Raw genomic sequence first — 22,007 nt, forward strand, 5'->3', positions numbered from 1 at the left:
GTATAGTGTCTCACACTGCTGTGTATATAGTGTCTCACACTGCTGTGTATATAGTGTCTCACACTGCTGTGTATATAGTGTCTCACACTGCTGTGTATATAGTGTCTCACACTGCTGTGTATATAGTGTCTCACACTGCTGTGTAGTATAGTGTCTCACACTGCTGTGTATAGATGTCTCACACTGCTGTGTATATATAGTGTCTCACACTGCTGTGTAATATAGTGTCTCACACTGCTGTGTATATAGTGTCTCACACTGCTGTGTATATAGTGTCTCACACTGCTGTGTATATAGTGTCTCACACTGCTGTGTATATAGTGTCTCACACTGCTGTGTATATAGTGTCTCACACTGCTGTGTATATAGTGTCTCACACTGCTGTGTTATATAGTGTCTCACACTGCTGTGTATATAGTGTCTCACACTGCTGTGTTTATATAGTGTCTCACACTGCTGTGTATATAGTGTCTCACACTGCTGTGTATATAGTGTCTCACACAGCAGTGTATATAGTGTCTCACACTGCTGTGTATATATAGTGTCTCACACTGCTGTGTATATAGTGTCTCACACTGCTGTGTATATATAGTGTCTCACACTGCTGTGTATATAGTGTCTCACACTGCTGTGTATATAGTGTCTCACACTGCTGTGTATATAGTGTCTCACACTGCTCTGTATATAGTGTCTCACACTGCTGTGTATATATAGTGTCTCACACTGCTGTGTATATAGTGTCTCACACTGCTGTGTATATATAGTGTCTCACACTGCTGTGTATATATAGTGTCTCACACTGCTGTGTATATAGTGTCTCACACTGCTGTGTATATAGTGTCTCACACTGCTGTGTATATAGTGTCTCACACTGCTGTGTATATAGTGTCTCACACTGCTGTGTATATAGTGTCTCACACTGCTGTGTATATAGTGTCTCACACTGCTGTGTATATATAGTGTCTCACACTGCTGTGTATATAGTGTCTCACACTGCTGTGTATATAGTGTCTCACACTGCTGTGTATATAGTGTCTCACACTGCTGTGTATATAGTGTCTCACACTGCTCTGTATATATAGTGTCTCACACTGCTGTGTATATAGTGTCTCACACTGCTGTGTATATAGTGTCTCACACTGCTGTGTATATAGTGTCTCACACTGCTGTGTATATAGTGTCTCACACTGCTGTGTATATATAGTGTCTCACACTGCTGTGTATATAGTGTCTCACACTGCTGTGTATATAGTGTCTCACACTGCTGTGTATATAGTGTCTCACACTGCTGTGTATATAGTGTCTCACACTGCTGTGTATATAGTGTCTCACACTGCTGTGTATATATAGTGTCTCACACTGCTGTGTATATAGTGTCTCACACTGCTGTGTATATAGTGTCTCACACTGCTGTGTATATAGTGTCTCACACTGCTGTGTATATAGTGTCTCACACTGCTGTGTATATAGTGTCTCACACTGCTGTGTATATAGTGTCTCACACTGCTGTGTATATAGTGTCTCACACTGCTGTGTATATAGTGTCTCACACTGCTGTGTATATAGTGTCTCACACTGCTGTGTATATAGTGTCTCACACTGCTGTGTATATAGTGTCTCACACTGCTGTGTATATAGTGTCTCACACTGCTGTGTATATAGTGTCTCACACTGCTGTGTATATATAGTGTCTCACACTGCTGTGTATATAGTGTCTCACACTGCTGTGTATATATAGTGTCTCACACTGCTGTGTATATAGTGTCTCACACTGCTGTGTATATAGTGTCTCACACTGCTGTGTATATAGTGTCTCACACTGCTGTGTATATAGTGTCTCACACTGCTGTGTATATATAGTGTCTCACACTGCTGTGTATATAGTGTCTCACACTGCTGTGTATATAGTGTCTCACACTGCTGTGTATATAGTGTCTCACACTGCTGTGTATATAGTGTCTCACACTGCTGTGTATATAGTGTCTCACACTGCTGTGTATATAGTGTCTCACACTGCTGTGTATATAGTGTCTCACACTGCTGTGTATATAGTGTCTCACACTGCTGTGTGTATATAGTGTCTCACACTGCTGTGTATATAGTGTCTCACACTGCTGTGTATATAGTGTCTCACACTGCTGTGTATATAGTGTCTCACACTGCTGTGTATATATAGTGTCTCACACTGCTGTGTATATATAGTGTCTCACACTGCTGTGTATATAGTGTCTCACACTGCTGTGTATATAGTGTCTCACACTGCTGTGTATATAGTGTCTCACACTGCTGTGTATATAGTGTCTCACACTGCTGTGTATATATAGTGTCTCACACTGCTGTGTATATAGTGTCTCACACTGCTGTGTATATAGTGTCTCACACTGCTGTGTATATAGTGTCTCACACTGCTGTGTATATAGTGTCTCACACTGCTGTGTATATAGTGTCTCACACTGCTGTGTATATAGTGTCTCACACTGCTGTGTATATAGTGTCTCACACTGCTGTGTATATAGTGTCTCACACTGCTGTGTATATAGTGTCTCACACTGCTGTGTATATAGTGTCTCACACTGCTGTGTATATAGTGTCTCACACTGTGGTGTTTATATAGTGTCTCACACTGCTGTGTATATAGTGTCTCACACTGCTGTGTATATAGTGTCTCACACTGCTGTGTATATAGTGTCTCACACTGCTGTGTATATAGTGTCTCACACTGCTGTGTATATAGTGTCTCACACTGCTGTGTGTATATAGTGTCTCACACTGCTGTATATAGTGTCTCACACTGCTGTGTGTATATAGTGTCTCACACTGCTGTGTGTATATAGTGTCTCACACTGCTGTGTATATAGTGTCTCACACTGCTGTGTGTATATAGTGTCTCACACTGCTGTGTAGTATATGTCTCACACTGCTGTTATATAGTGTCTCACACTGCTGTGTATATAGTGTCTCACACTGCTGTATTATAGTGTCTCACACTGCTGTGTATATAGTGTCTCACACTGCTGTGTATATAGTGTCTCACACTGCTGTGTAATATAGTGTCTCACACTGCTGTGGTATATAGTGTCTCACACTGCTTGTATATATAGTGTCTCACACTGCTGTGTATATAGTGTCTCACACTGCTGTATAGTATACGTGTCTCACACTGCTGTGTATATATAGTGTCTCACACTGCTGTGTATATAGTGTCTCACACTGCTGTGTATATAGGTGTCTCACACTGCTGTGTATATAGTGTCTCACACTGCTGTGTGTATATTAGTGTCTCACACTGCTGTGATATATAGTGTCTCACACTGCTGTGTATATAGTTGTCTCACACTGCTGTGTATATAGTGTCTCACACTGCTGTGTATATAGTGTCTCACACTGCTGTGTATATAGTGTCTCACACTGCTGTGTATATAGTGTCTCACACTGCTGTGTATATAGTGTCTCACACTGCTGTGTATATAGTGTCTCACACTGCTGTGTATATAGTGTCTCTCACACTGCTGTCTATATAGTGTCTCACACTGCTGTGTATATAGTGTCTCACACTGCTGTGTATATAGTGTCTCACACTGCTGTGTATATAGTGTCTCACACTGCTGTGTATATAGTGTCTCACACTGCTGTGTATATAGTGTCTCACACTGCTGTGTATATAGTGTCTCACACTGCTGTGTATATAGTGTCTCACACTGCTGTGTATATAGTGTCTCACACTGCTGTGTATATAGTGTCTCACACTGCTGTGTATATAGTGTCTCACACTGCTGTGTGTATAGTGTCTCACACTGCTGTGTATATAGTGTCTCACACTGCTGTGTATATAGTGTCTCACACTGCTGTGTATATAGTGTCTCACACTGCTGTGTATATAGTGTCTCACACTGCTGTGTATATAGTGTCTCACACTGCTGTGTATATAGTGTCTCACACTGCTGTGTATATAGTGTCTCACACTGCTGTGTATATAGTGTCTCACACTGCTGTGTATATAGTGTCTCACACTGCTGTGTATATAGTGTCTCACACTGCTGTGTATATAGTGTCTCACACTGCTGTGTATATAGTGTCTCACACTGCTGTGTATATAGTGTCTCACACTGCTGTGTATATATAGTGTCTCACACTGCTGTGTATATATAGTGTCTCACACTGCTGTGTATATATAGTGTCTCACACTGCTGTGTATATAGTGTCTCACACTGCTGTGTATATAGTGTCTCACACTGCTGTGTATATAGTGTCTCACACTGCTGTGTATATTGTGTCTCACACTGCTGTGTATATAGTGTCTCACACTGCTGTGTTTATAGTGTCTCACACTGCTGTGTATATAGTGTCTCACACTGCTGTGTATATAGTGTCTCACACTGCTGTGTATATAGTGTCTCACACTGCTGTGTATATAGTGTCTCACACTGCTGTGTATATAGTGTCTCACACTGCTGTGTATATAGTGTCTCACACTGCTGTGTATATAGTGTCTCACACTGCTGTGTATATAGTGTCTCACACTGCTGTGTATATAGTGTCTCACACTGCTGTGTATATAGTGTCTCACACTGCTGTGTATATAGTGTCTCACACTGCTGTGTATATAGTGTCTCACACTGCTGTGTATATAGTGTCTCACACTGCTGTGTTTATATAGTGTCTCACACTGCTGTGTATATAGTGTCTCACACTGCTGTGTATATAGTGTCTCACACTGCTGTGTATATAGTGTCTCACACTGCTGTGTATATAGTGTCTCACACTGCTGTGTATATAGTGTCTCACACTGCTGTGTGTATATAGTGTCTCACACTGCTGTGTATATAGTGTCTCACACTGCTGTGTGTATATAGTGTCTCACACTGCTGTGTATATAGTGTCTCACACTGCTGTGTATATATAGTGTCTCACACTGCTGTGTGTATATAGTGTCTCACACTGCTGTGTATATAGTGTCTCACACTGCTGTGTATATAGTGTCTCACACTGCTGTGTATATATAGTGTCTCACACTGCTGTGTATATAGTGTCTCACACTGCTGTGTATATAGTGTCTCACACTGCTGTGTATATAGTGTCTCACACTGCTGTGTATATAGTGTCTCACACTGCTGTGTATATAGTGTCTCACACTGCTGTGTATATAGTGTCTCACACTGCTGTGTATATAGTGTCTCACACTGCTGTGTATATAGTGTCTCACACTGCTGTGTATATAGTGTCTCACACTGCTGTGTATATAGTGTCTCACACTGCTGTGTATATAGTGTCTCACACTGCTGTGTATATAGTGTCTCACACTGCTGTGTATATAGTGTCTCACACTGCTGTGTATATAGTGTCTCACACTGCTGTGTATATAGTGTCTCACACTGCTGTGTATATAGTGTCTCACACTGCTGTGTATATAGTGTCTCACACTGCTGTGTATATAGTGTCTCACACTGCTGTGTATATAGTGTCTCACACTGCTGTGTATATAGTGTCTCACACTGCTGTGTATATAGTGTCTCACACTGCTGTGTATATAGTGTCTCACACTGCTGTGTATATAGTGTCTCACACTGCTGTGTATATAGTGTCTCACACTGCTGTGTATATAGTGTCTCACACTGCTGTGTATATAGTGTCTCACACTGCTGTGTATATAGTGTCTCACACTGCTGTGTATATAGTGTCTCACACTGCTGTGTATATAGTGTCTCACACTGCTGTGTATATAGTGTCTCACACTGCTGTGTATATAGTGTCTCACACTGCTGTGTATATAGTGTCTCACACTGCTGTGTATATAGTGTCTCACACTGCTGTGTATATAGTGTCTCACACTGCTGTGTATATATAGTGTCTCACACTGCTGTGTATATAGTGTCTCACACTGCTGTGTATATAGTGTCTCACACTGCTGTGTATATAGTGTCTCACACTGCTGTGTATATAGTGTCTCACACTGCTGTGTATATATTGTCTCACACTGCTGTGTATATAGTGTCTCACACTGCTGTGTATATAGTGTCTCACACTGCTGTGTATATAGTGTCTCACACTGCTGTGTATATAGTGTCTCACACTGCTGTGTATATAGTGTCTCACACTGCTGTGTATATAGTGTCTCACACTGCTGTGTATATAGTATCTCACACTGCTGTGTATATAGTGTCTCACACTGCTGTGTATATAGTGTCTCACACTGCTGTGTATATAGTGTCTCACACTGCTGTGTATATAGTGTCTCACACTGCTGTGTATATAGTGTCTCACACTGCTGTGTATATAGTGTCTCACACTGCTGTGTATATATAGTGTCTCACACTGCTGTGTATATAGTGTCTCACACTGCTGTGTATATAGTGTCTCACACTGCTGTGTATATAGTGTCTCACACTGCTGTGTATATAGTGTCTCACACTGCTGTGTATATAGTGTCTCACACTGCTGTGTATATAGTGTCTCACACTGCTGTATATATAGTGTCTCACACTGCTGTGTATATAGTGTCTCACACTGCTGTGTATATAGTGTCTCACACTGCTGTGTATATAGTGTCTCACACTGCTGTGTATATAGTGTCTCACACTGCTGTGTATATAGTGTCTCACACTGCTGTGTATATAGTGTCTCACACTGCTGTGTATATAGTGTCTCACACTGCTGTGTATATAGTGTCTCACACTGCTGTGTATATAGTGTCTCACACTGCTGTGTATATAGTGTCTCACACTGCTGTGTATATAGTGTCTCACACTGCTGTGTATATAGTGTCTCACACTGCTGTGTATATAGTGTCTCACACTGCTGTGTATATATAGTGTCTCACACTGCTGTGTATATAGTGTCTCACACTGCTGTGTATATAGTGTCTCACACTGCTGTGTATATAGTGTCTCACACTGCTGTGTATATAGTGTCTCACACTGCTGTGTATATAGTGTCTCACACTGCTGTGTATATAGTGTCTCACACTGCTGTGTATATAGTGTCTCACACTGCTGTGTATATAGTGTCTCACACTGCTGTGTATATAGTGTCTCACACTGCTGTGTATATAGTGTCTCACACTGCTGTGTATATAGTGTCTCACACTGCTGTGTATATAGTGTCTCACACTGCTGTGTATATAGTGTCTCACACTGCTGTGTATATAGTGTCTCACACTGCTGTGTATATAGTGTCTCACACTGCTGTGTATATAGTGTCTCACACTGCTGTGTATATAGTGTCTCACACTGCTGTGTATATAGTGTCTCACACTGCTGTGTATATAGTGTCTCACACTGCTGTGTATATAGTGTCTCACACTGCTGTGTATATATAGTGTCTCACACTGCTGTGTATAGTGTCTCACACTGCTGTGTATATATAGTGTCTCACACTGCTGTGTATATAGTGTCTCACACTGCTGTGTATATAGTGTCTCACACTGCTGTGTATATAGTGTCTCACACTGCTGTGTATATAGTGTCTCACACTGCTGTGTATATAGTGTCTCACACTGCTGTGTATATAGTGTCTCACACTGCTTTGTATATATAGTGTCTCACACTGCTGTGTATATATAGTGTCTCACACTGCTGTGTGTATATAGTGTCTCACACTGCTGTGTATATAGTGTCTCACACTGCTGTGTATATAGTGTCTCACACTGCTGTGTATATATAGTGTCTCACACTGCTGTGTATATAGTGTCTCACACTGCTGTGTATATAGTGTCTCACACTGCTGTGTATATAGTGTCTCACACTGCTGTGTATATATAGTGTCTCACACTGCTGTGTATATATAGTGTCTCACACTGCTGTGTATATAGTGTCTCACACTGCTGTGTGTATATAGTGTCTCACACTGCTGTGTGTATAGTGTCTCACACTGCTGTGTGTATAGTGTCTCACACTGCTGTGTATATAGTGTCTCACACTGCTGTGTATATATAGTGTCTCACACTGCTGTGTATATATAGTGTCTCACACTGCTGTGTATATAGTGTCTCACACTGCTGTGTATATAGTGTCTCACACTGCTGTGTGTATAGTGTCTCACACTGCTGTGTATATAGTGTCTCACACTGCTGTGTATATAGTGTCTCACACTGCTGTGTATATAGTGTCTCACACTGCTGTGTATATAGTGTCTCACACTGCTGTGTATATAGTGTCTCACACTGCTGTGTATATAGTGTCTCACACTGCTGTGTATATAGTGTCTCACACTGCTGTGTATATAGTGTCTCACACTGCTGTGTATATAGTGTCTCACACTGCTGTGTATATAGTGTCTCACACTGCTGTGTATATAGTGTCTCACACTGCTGTGTATATATAGTGTCTCACACTGCTGTGTATATATAGTGTCTCACACTGCTGTGTATATAGTGTCTCACACTGCTGTGTATATATAGTGTCTCACACTGCTGTATATAGTGTCTCACACTGCTGTGTATATAGTGTCTCACACTGCTGTGTATATAGTGTCTCACACTGCTGTGTATATAGTGTCTCACACTGCTGTGTATATAGTGTCTCACACTGCTGTGTATATAGTGTCTCACACTGCTGTGTGTATAGTGTCTCACACTGCTGTGTATATAGTGTCTCACACTGCTGTGTATATAGTGTCTCACACTGCTGTGTATATAGTGTCTCACACTGCTGTGTATATATAGTGTCTCACACTGCTGTGTATATATAGTGTCTCACACTGCTGTGTATATATAGTGTCTCACACTGCTGTGTATATATAGTGTCTCACACTGCTGTGTATATAGTGTCTCACACTGCTGTGTATATAGTGTCTCACACTGCTGTGTATATAGTGTCTCACACTGCTGTGTATATAGTGTCTCACACTGCTGTGTATATAGTGTCTCACACTGCTGTGTATATAGTGTCTCACACTGCTGTGTATATAGTGTCTCACACTGCTGTGTATATAGTGTCTCACACTGCTGTGTATATAGTGTCTCACACTGCTGTGTATATAGTGTCTCACACTGCTGTGTAATATAGTGTCTCACACTGCTGTGTATATAGTGTCTCACACTGCTGTGTATATAGTGTCTCACACTGCTGTGTATATAGTGTCTCACACTGCTGTGTATATAGTGTCTCACACTGCTGTGTATATAGTGTCTCACACTGCTGTGTATATAGTGTCTCACACTGCTGTGTATATAGTGTCTCACACTGCTGTGTATATAGTGTCTCACACTGCTGTGTATATAGTGTCTCACACTGCTGTGTATATAGTGTCTCACACTGCTGTGTATATAGTGTCTCACACTGCTGTGTATATAGTGTCTCACACTGCTGTGTATATAGTGTCTCACACTGCTGTGTATATAGTGTCTCACACTGCTGTGTATATAGTGTCTCACACTGCTGTGTATATAGTGTCTCACACTGCTGTGTATATAGTGTCTCACACTGCTGTGTATATAGTGTCTCACACTGCTGTGTATATAGTGTCTCACACTGCTGTGTATATAGTGTCTCACACTGCTGTGTATATAGTGTCTCACACTGCTGTGTATATAGTGTCTCACACTGCTGTGTATATAGTGTCTCACACTGCTGTGTATATAGTGTCTCACACTGCTGTGTATATATAGTGTCTCACACTGCTGTGTATATAGTGTCTCACACTGCTGTGTATATATAGTGTCTCACACTGCTGTGTATATAGTGTCTCACACTGCTGTGTATATAGTGTCTCACACTGCTGTGTATATAGTGTCTCACACTGCTGTGTATATAGTGTCTCACACTGCTGTGTATATAGTGTCTCACACTGCTGTGTATATATAGTGTCTCACACTGCTGTGTATATATAGTGTCTCACACTGCTGTGTATATATAGTGTCTCACACTGCTGTGTATATAGTGTCTCACACTGCTGTGTATATAGTGTCTCACACTGCTGTGTATATATAGTGTCTCACACTGCTGTGTATATATAGTGTCTCACACTGCTGTGTATATAGTGTCTCACACTGCTGTGTATATAGTGTCTCACACTGCTGTGTATATATAGTGTCTCACACTGCTGTGTATATATAGTGTCTCACACTGCTGTGTATATAGTGTCTCACACTGCTGTGTATATATAGTGTCTCACACTGCTGTGTATATAGTGTCTCACACTGCTGTGTATATAGTGTCTCACACTGCTGTGTATATAGTGTCTCACACTGCTGTGTATATAGTGTCTCACACTGCTGTGTATATAGTGTCTCACACTGCTGTGTATATAGTGTCTCACACTGCTGTGTATATAGTGTCTCACACTGCTGTGTATATAGTGTCTCACACTGCTGTGTATATAGTGTCTCACACTGCTGTGTATATAGTGTCTCACACTGCTGTGTATATAGTGTCTCACACTGCTGTGTATATAGTGTCTCACACTGCTGTGTATATAGTGTCTCACACTGCTGTGTATATAGTGTCTCACACTGCTGTGTATATAGTGTCTCACACTGCTGTTTATATAGTGTCTCACACTGCTGTGTATATAGTGTCTCACACTGCTGTGTATATAGTGTCTCACACTGCTGTGTATATAGTGTCTCACACTGCTGTGTATATAGTGTCTCACACTGCTGTGTATATAGTGTCTCACACTGCTGTGTATATAGTGTCTCACACTGCTGTGTATATAGTGTCTCACACTGCTGTGTATATAGTGTCTCACACTGCTGTGTATATAGTGTCTCACACTGCTGTGTATATAGTGTCTCACACTGCTGTGTATATAGTGTCTCACACTGCTGTGTATATAGTGTCTCACACTGCTGTGTATATAGTGTCTCACACTGCTGTGTATATAGTGTCTCACACTGATGTGTGTATATAGTGTCTCACACTGCTGTGTATATAGTGTCTCACACTGCTGTGTATATAGTGTCTCACACTGCTGTGTATATAGTGTCTCACACTGCTTGTGTATATAGTGTCTCACACTGCTCTGTCTATAGTGTCTCACACTGCTGTGTATATAGAGGTCTCTCACTGCTGTGTATATAGTGTCTCACACTGCTGTGTATATAAGTGTCTCACACTGCTTGTGTATTATAGTGTCTCACACTGCTGTGGTATATGTGTCTCACACTGCTGTGTATATAGTGTCTCACACTGCTGTGTATATAGTGTCTCACACTGCTGTGTATATAGTGTCTCACACTGCTGTGTGTATAGTGTCTCACACTGCTGTGTATATAGTGTCTCACACTGCTGTGTATATAGTGTCTCACACTGCTGTGTATATAGTGTCTCACACTGCTGTGTATATAGTGTCTCACACTGCTGTGTATATAGTGTCTCACACTGCTGTGTATATTGTGTCTCACACTGCTGTGTGTATATAGTGTCTCACACTGCTGTGTGTATATAGTGTCTCACACTGCTGTGTATATATAGTGTCTCACACTGCTGTGTATATAGTGTCTCACACTGCTGTGTATATATAGTGTCTCACACTGCTGTGTATATATAGTGTCTCACACTGCTGTGTATATATAGTGTCTCACACTGCTGTGTATATAGTGTCTCACACTGCTGTGTATATAGTGTCTCACACTGCTGTGTATATAGTGTCTCACACTGCTTTGTATATATAGTGTCTCACACTGCTGTGTATATATAGTGTCTCACACTGCTGTGTATATATAGTGTCTCACACTGCTGTGTATATATAGTGTCTCACACTGCTGTGTATATATAGTGTCTCACACTGCTGTGTATATATAGTGTCTCACACTGCTGTGTATATATAGTGTCTCACACTGCTGTGTATATATAGTGTCTCACACTGCTGTGTATATAGTGTCTCACACTGCTGTGTATATAGTGTCTCACACTGCTGTGTATATAGTGTCTCACACTGCTGTGTGTATATAGTGTCTCACACTGCTGTGTGTATATAGTGTCTCACACTGCTGTGTATATAGTGTCTCACACTGCTGTGTATAGTGTCTCACACTGCTGTGTATATATAGTGTCTCACACTGCTGTGTATATAGTGTCTCACACTGCTGTGTGTATATAGTGTCTCACACTGCAGTGTATATAGTGTCTCACACTGCTGTGTATATAGTGTCTCACACTGCTGTGTATATATAGTGTCTCACACTGCTGTGTATATATAGTGTCTCACACTGCTGTGTATATATAGTGTCTCACACTGCTGTGTGTATATAGTGTCTCACACTGCTGTGTATATAGTGTCTCACACTGCTGTGTATATAGTGTCTCACACTGCTGTGTGTATAGTGTCTCACACTGCTGTGTGTATAGTGTCTCACACTGCTGTGTGTATATAGTGTCTCACACTGCTGTGTATATAGTGTCTCACACTGCTGTGTATATATAGTGTCTCACACTGCTGTGTATATATAGTGTCTCACACTGCTGTGTATATAGTGTCTCACACTGCTGTGTATATAGTGTCTCACACTGCTGTGTGTATAGTGTCTCACACTGCTGTGTATATAGTGTCTCACACTGCTGTGTGTATAGTGTCTCACACCTGCTGTGTATATAGTGTCTCACACTGCTGTGTATATAGTGTCTCACACTGCTGTGTATATAGTGTCTCACACTGCTGTGTATATAGTGTCTCACACTGCTGTGTATATAGTGTCTCACACTGCTGTGTATATAGTGTCTCACACTGCTGTGTATATAGTGTCTCACACTGCTGTGTATATAGTGTCTCACACTGCTGTGTATATAGTGTCTCACACTGCTGTGTATATAGTGTCTCACACTGCTGTGTATATAGTGTCTCACACTGCTGTGTATATAGTGTCTCACACTGCTGTGTATATAGTGTCTCACACTGCTGTGTATATAGTGTCTCACACTGCTGTGTATATAGTGTCTCACACTGCTGTGTGTATAGTGTCTCACACTGCTGTGTATATAGTGTCTCACACTGCTGTGTATATAGTGTCTCACACTGCTGTGTATATAGTGTCTCACACTGCTGTGTATATAGTGTCTCACACTGCTGTGTATATATAGTGTCTCACACTGCTGTGTATATAGTGTCTCACACTGCTGTGTATATAGTGTCTCACACTGCTGTGTATATAGTGTCTCACACTGCTGTGTATATAGTGTCTCACACTGCTGTGTATATATAGTGTCTCACACTGCTGTGTATATATAGTGTCTCACACTGCTGTGTATATAGTGTCTCACACTGCTGTGTATATAGTGTCTCACACTGCTGTGTATATAGTGTCTCACACTGCTGTGTATATATAGTGTCTCACACTGCTGTGTATATATAGTGTCTCACACTGCTGTGTATATATAGTGTCTCACACTGCTGTATATATAGTGTCTCACACTGCTGTGTATATATAGTGTCTTACACTGCTGTGTATATAGTGTCTCACACTGCTGTGTATATAGTGTCTCACACTGCTGTGTATATAGTGTCTCACACTGCTGTGTGTATATAGTGTCTCACACTGCTGTGTGTATATAGTGTCTCACACTGCTGTGTATATATAGTGTCTCACACTGCTGTGTATATATAGTGTCTCACACTGCTGTGTATATATAGTGTCTCACACTGCTGTGTATATAGTGTCTCACACTGCTGTGTATATATAGTGTCTCACACTGCTGTGTATATATAGTGTCTCACACTGCTGTGTATATAGTGTCTCACACTGCTGTGTGTATATAGTGTCTCACACTGCTGTGTATATAGTGTCTCACACTGCTGTGTATATAGTGTCTCACACTGCTGTGTGTATAGTGTCTCACACTGCTGTGTATATAGTGTCTCACACTGCTGTGTATATAGTGTCTCACACTGCTGTGTATATAGTGTCTCACACTGCTGTGTGTATAGTGTCTCACACTGCTGTGTATATAGTGTCTCACACTGCTGTGTATATATAGTGTCTCACACTGCTGTGTATATAGTGTCTCACACTGCTGTGTATATAAGTGTACTCACACTGCGGTGTATATAGTGTCTCACACTGCTGTGTATATAGTGTCTCACACTGCCCCTGCTGTATATAGTGTCTCACACTGCTGTGTATATAGTGTCCTCACACTGCTGTGTATATAGTGTCTCACACTGCTGTGTCTATAGTGTCTCACACTGCTGTGTATATAGTGTCTCACACTGCTGTGTATATAGTGTCTCACACATCTGTGTATATATAGTGTCTCACACTGCTGTGTATATAGTGTCTCACACTGCTGTGTATATAGTGTCTCACACTGCTGTGTATATAGTGTCTCACACTGCTGTGTATATAGTGTCTCACACTGCTGTGTATATAGTGTCTCACACTGCTGTGTGTATATAGTGTCTCACACTGCTGTGTATATAGTGTCTCACACTGCTGTGTATATAGTGTCTCACACTGCTGTGTATATAGTGTCTCACACTGCTGTGTGTATAGTGTCTCACACTGCTGTGTATATAGTGTCTCACACTGCTGTGTATATAGTGTCTCACACTGCTGTGTGCATAGTGTCTCACACTGCTCTGTATATATAGTGTCTCACACTGCTGTGTATATAGTGTCTCACACTGCTGTGTATATATAGTGTCTCACACCGCTGTATATATAGTGTCTCACACCGCTGTGTATATAGTGTCTCACACCGCTGTGTATATAGTGTCTCACACTGCTGTGTATATAGTGTCTCACACTGCTGTGTATATAGTGTCTCACACTGCTGTGTATATAGTGTCTCACACTGCTGTGTATATAGTGTCTCACACTGCTGTGTATATAGTGTCTCACACTGCTGTGTATATAGTGTCTCACACTGCTGTATATATAGTGTCTCACACTGCTGTGTATATAGTGTCTCACACTGCTGTGTATATAGTGTCTCACACTGCTGTGTATATAGTGTCTCACACTGCTGTGTATATAGTGTCTCACACTGCTGTGTATATAGTGTCTCACACTGCTGTGTATATAGTGTCTCACACTGCTGTGTGTATATAGTGTCTCACACTGCTGTGTATATAGTGTCTCACACTGCTGTGTATATAGTGTCTCACACTGCTGTGTATATAGTGTCTCACACTGCTGTGTATATAGTGTCTCACACTGCTGTGTATATAGTGTCTCACACTGCTGTGTATATAGTGTCTCACACTGCTGTATATAGTGTCTCACACTGCTGTGTATATAGTGTCTCACACTGCTGTATATATAGTGTCTCACACTGCTGTGTATATAGTGTCTCACACTGCTGTGTATATAGTGTCTCACACTGCTGTGTATATATAGTGTCTCACACTGCTGTGTATATATTGTCTCACACTGCTGTGTATATAGTGTCTCACACTGCTGTGTATATAGTGTCTCACACTGCTGTGTATATAGTGTCTCACACTGCTGTGTATATAGTGTCTCACACTGCTGTGTATATAGTGTCTCACACTGCTGTGTATATAGTGTCTCACACTGCTGTGTATATAGTGTCTCACACTGCTGTGTGTATATAGTGTCTCACACTGCTGTGTATATAGTGTCTCACACTGATGTGTATATATAGTGTCTCACACTGCTGTGTATAGTGTCTCACACTGCTGTATATATAGTGTCTCACACTGCTGTGTATATAGTGTCTCACACTGCTGTGTATATAGTGTCTCACACTGCTGTGTATATAGTGTCTCACACTGCTGTGTATATAGTGTCTCACACTGCTGTGTATATAGTGTCTCACACTGCTGTGTATATAGTGTCTCACACTGCTGTGTATATATAGTGTCTCACACTGCTGTGTATATATAGTGTCTCACACTGCTGTGTATATAGTGTCTCACACTGCTGTGTATATAGTGTCTCACACTGCTGTGTATATAGTGTCTCACACTGCTGTGTATATAGTGTCTCACACTGCTGTGTATATAGTGTCTCACACTGCTGTGTATATAGTGTCTCACACTGCTGTGTATATAGTGTCTCACACTGCTGTGTATATATAGTGTCTCACACTGCTGTGTATATAGTGTCTCACACTGCTGTGTATATATAGTGTCTCACACTGCTGTGTATATATAGTGTCTCACACTGCTGTGTATATAGTGTCTCACACTGCTGTGTATATAGTGTCTCACACTGCTGTGTATATAGTGTCTCACACTGCTGTGTATATAGTGTCTCACACTGCTGTGTATATAGTGTCTCACACTGCTGTGTATAGTGTCTCACACTGCTGTGTATATATAGTGTCTCACACTGCTGTGTATATAGTGTCTCACACTGCTGTGTGTATATAGTGTCTCACACTGCTGTGTATATAGTGTCTCACACTGCTGTGTATATAGTGTCTCACACTGCTGTGTATATATAGTGTCTCACACTGCTGTGTGTATATAGTGTCTCACACTGCTGTGTATATAGTGTCTCACACTGCTGTGTATATAGTGTCTCACACTGCTGTGTGTATAGTGTCTCACACTGCTGTGTGTATATAGTTTCTCACACTGCTGTGTATATAGTGTCTCACACTGCTGTGTATATAGTGTCTCACACTGCTGTGTATATAGTGTCTCACACTGCTGTGTATATAGTGTCTCACACTGCTGTGTATATAGTGTCTCACACTGCTGTGTATATAGTATCTCACACTGCTGTGTATATAGTGTCTCACACTGCTGTGTATATAGTGTCTCACACTGCTGTGTATATAGTGTCTCACACTGCTGTGTATATAGTGTCTCACACTGCTGTGTATATATAGTGTCTCACACTGCTGTGTATATAGTGTCTCACACTGCTGTGTGTATAGTGTCTCACACTGCTGTGTGTATAGTGTCTCACACTGCTGTATATATAGTGTCTCACACTGCTGTGTATATAGTGTCTCACACTGCTGTGTATATAGTGTCCTCACCACTGCTGTGTATATGGCTGTCGTACACACTGCTTTGCACTCATAATATAGGTGTGGCTACTGCGTGGTGTATATAGTGACTCACAGCCGCGGGACGATCATGCTGTGGTAGTATCGTGTCTCACACTGCTGTGTATATAGATGTCTCCACTGCTGTGTGTATAGTTCTCACAACTGCTGTGCTTATATTTGTTTCTCACACTGGTGTATATAGTGTCTCACACTGCTGTGTATATGTGTCTCACATAGCTGTGTATATAGTGTCTCACATCGGGCCTGTGTTATATAGTGTCTCAGCCTGCTTGTATATTAGTGTCTCACATGCTGTGTATATAGTATCTCACAATGACAGTGTAATGATAGTGTTCACACTGCGGTGTCGTATAGTGGTCTCACACAGCGTGTATAGTGTCTCTCGACACTGCTGTGTATATTGTAGTCTCACACTGCTGTGAATATACTAGTGTTCTCACACTGCTGTGTATATAGTGTCTCACACTGCTGTGTGATATAGGGTATCACCCACTGGCTGTGTATATAGTGTCTCACACTGCTGTGTATATAGTGTCTCACACTGCTGTGTATATAGTGTCTTACACTGCTGTGTATACAGTGTCTCACACTGCTGTGTATATAGTGTCTCACACTACTGTGTATATAGTGTCTCACACTGCTGTGTATATATAGTGTCTCACACTGCTGTGTATATATAGTGTCTCACACTGCTGTGTATATAGTGTCTTACACTGCTGTGTATATAGTGTCTCACACTGCTGTGTATATAGTGTCTCACACTGCTGTGTATATATAGTGTCTCACACTGCTGTGTATATAGTGTCTCACACTGCTGTGTATATAGTGTCTCACACTGCTGTGTATATATAGTGTCTCACACTGCTGTGTATATAGTGTCTCACACTGCTGTGTATATAGTGTCTCACACTGCTGTGTATAGTGTCTCACACTGCTGTGTATATAGTGTCTCACACTGCTGTGTATATATAGTGTCTCACACTGCTGTGTATATAGTGTCTCACACTGCTGTGTGTATAGTGTCTCACACTGCTGTGTATATATAGTGTCTCACACTGCTGTGTATATAGTGTCTCACACTGCTCTGTGTATAGTGTCTCACACTGCTCTGTATATAGTGTCTCACACTGCTGTGTATATAGTGTCTCACACTGCTGTGTATATAGTGTCTCACACTGCTGTGTATATAGTGTCTCACACTGCTGTGTATATAGTGTCTCACACTGCTGTGTATATAGTGTCTCACACTGCTGTGTATATAGTGTCTCACACTACTGTGTATATAGTGTCTCACACTGCTTGTGGATCTATCCCGTTTTAATAAAGACAATCCCGTCACGTTTTACCACACTATTCTGACTGGAACAAACTACTTTCCCTAGACGCAGGTAACAATACATCAACTGGGTGTAATAACAGTGGCGCAGTTAGTTTTGTGCAGCTGCCCCACCTGAACCCCTAGACCCAACAACTGTACCTCATCTCTCACAATTAGAGGGGTCACTAGACTACTAGTCGGAATTAAATAAAGCACTTTCCTCTGATACCAGAGTATGGGGGAGCAGAAATGTGCTTATTACTACAGACACGGGAGTATCTAAAGTAACGAGATGGGATCTGGTAGATACTTACGTGAGCTGGAAAAACACATCTTCATCCACAAAGCCAAATGTTTCATGGAGTTTGGTGACCACCCCAGTAAAGACGCGCTGCTTCTGGGGCTGCGTCTGCTGCTGACCGGACCGCGGCGATGGGTAAGAAACCGTGATCTGTGCCGTCTGCTGCTGCGTAGACAGTGCCAGGCTTGTGGGCAGCGCCACAGCAGTCTGTAAAACATGCAAGTTGCTGATCTGTAGCCGTGTGTTAGGCAAATACTCACAGATGCGCACTTGTATCATGTTTATTTTATGTACAATGCTCTAACGATTTGTATATTAAAGGGACATCTCAACTTAACAGCAAAATGCTTGATTTTTGTAAAGCAGTTTAATTTTAACCTGTTCAGGGAAAGCCTTTTCCTACCTCGTTGCTAGAGTTACTTTTTATCGGTTTGGAACTCATATTTATACATAGATTTTCATTTTTAATGTGCGGTACCAACACAAATTATTAGGCATTTATTTGGGATATGGTACTCGTCCCACAAGTGAATGCTGAGTATGGCGGCAGGCAGCGGCATTCAGTTATTTCAGTTACGGATTTATTAGTATTAAAGGGACAGTCTACACCAGAATTTTTATTGTTTTAAAAGATAGATAATCCCTTTATTACCCATTCCCCAGTTTTGCATAAACAACACAGTTATATTAATATACTTTTATCCTATGTAATTATCTTGTATCTATCTGCAAACTGCCTCTTTATTTCAGTTCTTTTGACAGACTTGCAGTTTAGCCAATCAGTGCCTGCTCCCAGATAACTTTACGTGCACGAGCACAGTGTTATCTATATGAAATATGTGAACTAACACCCTAGTGGTGAAAAACTGTTAAAATGCAATCTGAAAAGAGGTAACCTTCAAGGTCTAAGAAATTAGCATATGAACCTCCTAGGTTAAGCTTTCAACTAAGAATACCAAGAGAACAAAGCAAAATTGGTGATAAAAGTAAATTGGAAAATTGTTTAAAATAACATGCTCTATCTGAATCATGAAAAAAAAAATTTGGCCTAGACTGTCCCTTTAAGTGCAAATCCACACTGAGCACAGGAGTTATCACGTGACATAGGGAAAGTGGTGTCACTGAGCCCTTGTCAGCTGGTTGTGGGTGACGGTGTATGATGTCACAAAGTAGGGGGTAAGTGTAAGAAAGTGCTCATCTAAAATGAAAACATGCAAACCCCCAACCTGTCACACACACTGAACAACATGCCCACAATGCCCCCTATGGTTCTGCAAGGGTCATTTTACCCAAAGCAGAGCCCACTGGGTCATACAATAATCTCTCACCTGAGTTATCAGAGTTTGCTGTGGCTGCTGTAACTGCAAAAGGGAAAGAAACATAATTTATGTAAGAACATACCTGATAAATTCATTTCTTTCATATTGGCAAGAGTCCATGAGCTAGTGACGTATGGGATATACAATCCTACCAGGAGGGGCAAAGTTTCCCAAACCTCAAAATGCCTATAAATACACCCCTCACCACACCCACAATTCAGTTTAACGAATAGCCAAGCAGTGGGGTGATAAAGAAAGGAGTAAAAAGCAACAACAAAGGAATTTGGAAATAGTTGTGCTTTATACAAAAAAATCATAACCACCATAAAAAGGGTGGGCCTCATGGACTCTTGCCAATATGAAAGAAATTAATTTATCAGGTAAGTTCTTACATAAATTATGTTTTCTTTCATGTAATTGGCAAGAGTCCATGAGCTAGGGACGTATGGGATAGCAGTACCCAAGATGTGGAACTCCACGCAAGAGTCACTAGAGAAGGAGGAATAAAAATAAAAAGACATTTTTTGCTGAAAAAAAATTAATCCACAACCCAAAATATAAGTTTATTCTCACAAATGAAAAGAAAAACTTAAAACATAAGCAGAAGAATCAAACTGAAACAGCTGCCTGAAGAACAACTTTTCTACCAAAAACTGCTTCTGAAGAAGCAAATACATCAAAACGGTAGAATTTAGTAAATGTATGCAAAGAGGACCAAGTTGCTGCTTTGCAAATCTGATCAACTGAAGCTTCATTCTTAAAAGCCCACGAAGTAGAGACTGATCTAGTAGAATGAGCTGTAATTCTCTGAGGCGGGGCCTGACCCGACTCCAAATAAGCTTGATGAATCAAAAGCTTTAACCAAGAAGCCAAGCAAATAGCAGAAGCCTTCTGACCTTTCCTAGGACCAGAAAATAAAACAAATAGACTAGAAGCCTTCCTGAAATCTTTAGTAACTTCAACATAATATTTCAAAGCTCTCACCACATCCAAAGAATGTAAGGATCTCTCCAAAGAATTCTTAGGATTAGGACACAAGGAAGGGACAACAATTTCTCTACTAATGTTGTTAATTCACAACCTTAGGTAAAAATTCAAATGAAGTCCGCAAAACCGCCTTATCCTGATGAAAAATCAGAAAAGGAGACTCACAAGAAAGAGCAGATAGCTCAGAAACTCTTCTAGCAGAAGAGATGGCCAAAAGGAACAATACTTTCCAAGAAAGTAGTTTAATGTCCAAAGAATGCATAGGCTCAAACGGAGGAGCCTGTAACGCCTTCAAAACCAAATTAAGACTCCAAGGAGGAGAAATTGATTTAATTACAGGCTTAATACGAACTAAAGCCTGTACAAAACAGTGAATATCAGGAAGTTTAGCAATCTTTCTGTGAAATAAAACTGAAAGAGCAGAGATTTGTCCCTTCAAGGAACTTGCAGACAAACCCTTATCCAAACCATCCTGAAGAAACTGTAAAATTCTAGGAATTCTAAAAGAATGCCAAGAGAATTTATGAAAAGAACATCATGAAATGTAGGTCTTCCGAACTCGATAATAAATATTTCTAGAGACAGATTTACGAGCTTGTAACATAGTATTAATCACTGAGTCAGAGAAACCTCTATGACTTAGTACTAAGCGTTCAATTTCCATACCTTCAAATTTAATGATTTGAGATCCTGATGGAAAAACTGACCTTGAGACAGTAGGTCCGGCCTTAATGGAAGTGGCCAAGGTTGGCAACTGAACAGCCGAACAAGATCAGCATACCAAAACCTGTGTGGCCATGCTGGAGCCACCAGCAACACAAACGATTGTTCCATGATGATTTTGGATATCACTCTTGGAAGAAGAACTAGAGGCGGGAAAATGTAAGCAGGATGATAACACCAAGGAAGTGTCAGCGCATCCACTGCTTCCGCCTGAACATCCCTGGACTTGGACAGGTATCTGGGAAATTCCTTGTTTAGATGAGAGGCCATGAGATCTATCTCTGGAAGACCCCACATCTGAACAATCTGAGAAAACACATCTTGATGGAGAGACCACTCCCCTGGATGTAAAGTCTGACGGCTGAGATAATCCGCCTCCAAATTGTCGACACCTGGGATATGCACCGCAGAGATTAGACAGGAGCTGGATTCCGCCCAAG

The 22,007-nt window shown here is 41.1% G+C and overlaps 1 protein-coding gene across 1 annotated transcript in view; it reads right to left on the minus strand.

Moving 5' to 3' along the window:
• Positions 1–22,007, minus strand: part of LOC128640016 (cell division cycle and apoptosis regulator protein 1-like) — a 146,538-nt gene that overhangs the window by 28,482 nt on the left and 96,049 nt on the right. Inside the window, exons 5-6 of the mRNA XM_053692318.1 lie at positions 19,867–19,899; positions 18,552–18,745 (exon numbers count right to left, since the gene is read on the minus strand). Of these exons, the coding sequence (XP_053548293.1) occupies positions 18,552–18,745; positions 19,867–19,899 (227 nt within the window). The remainder of the gene's footprint in view (positions 1–18,551; positions 18,746–19,866; positions 19,900–22,007) is intronic.

This window comes from Bombina bombina, chromosome 9, assembly GCF_027579735.1.
Source record: "Bombina bombina isolate aBomBom1 chromosome 9, aBomBom1.pri, whole genome shotgun sequence".
Lineage (NCBI taxonomy): Eukaryota > Metazoa > Chordata > Amphibia > Anura > Bombinatoridae > Bombina > Bombina bombina.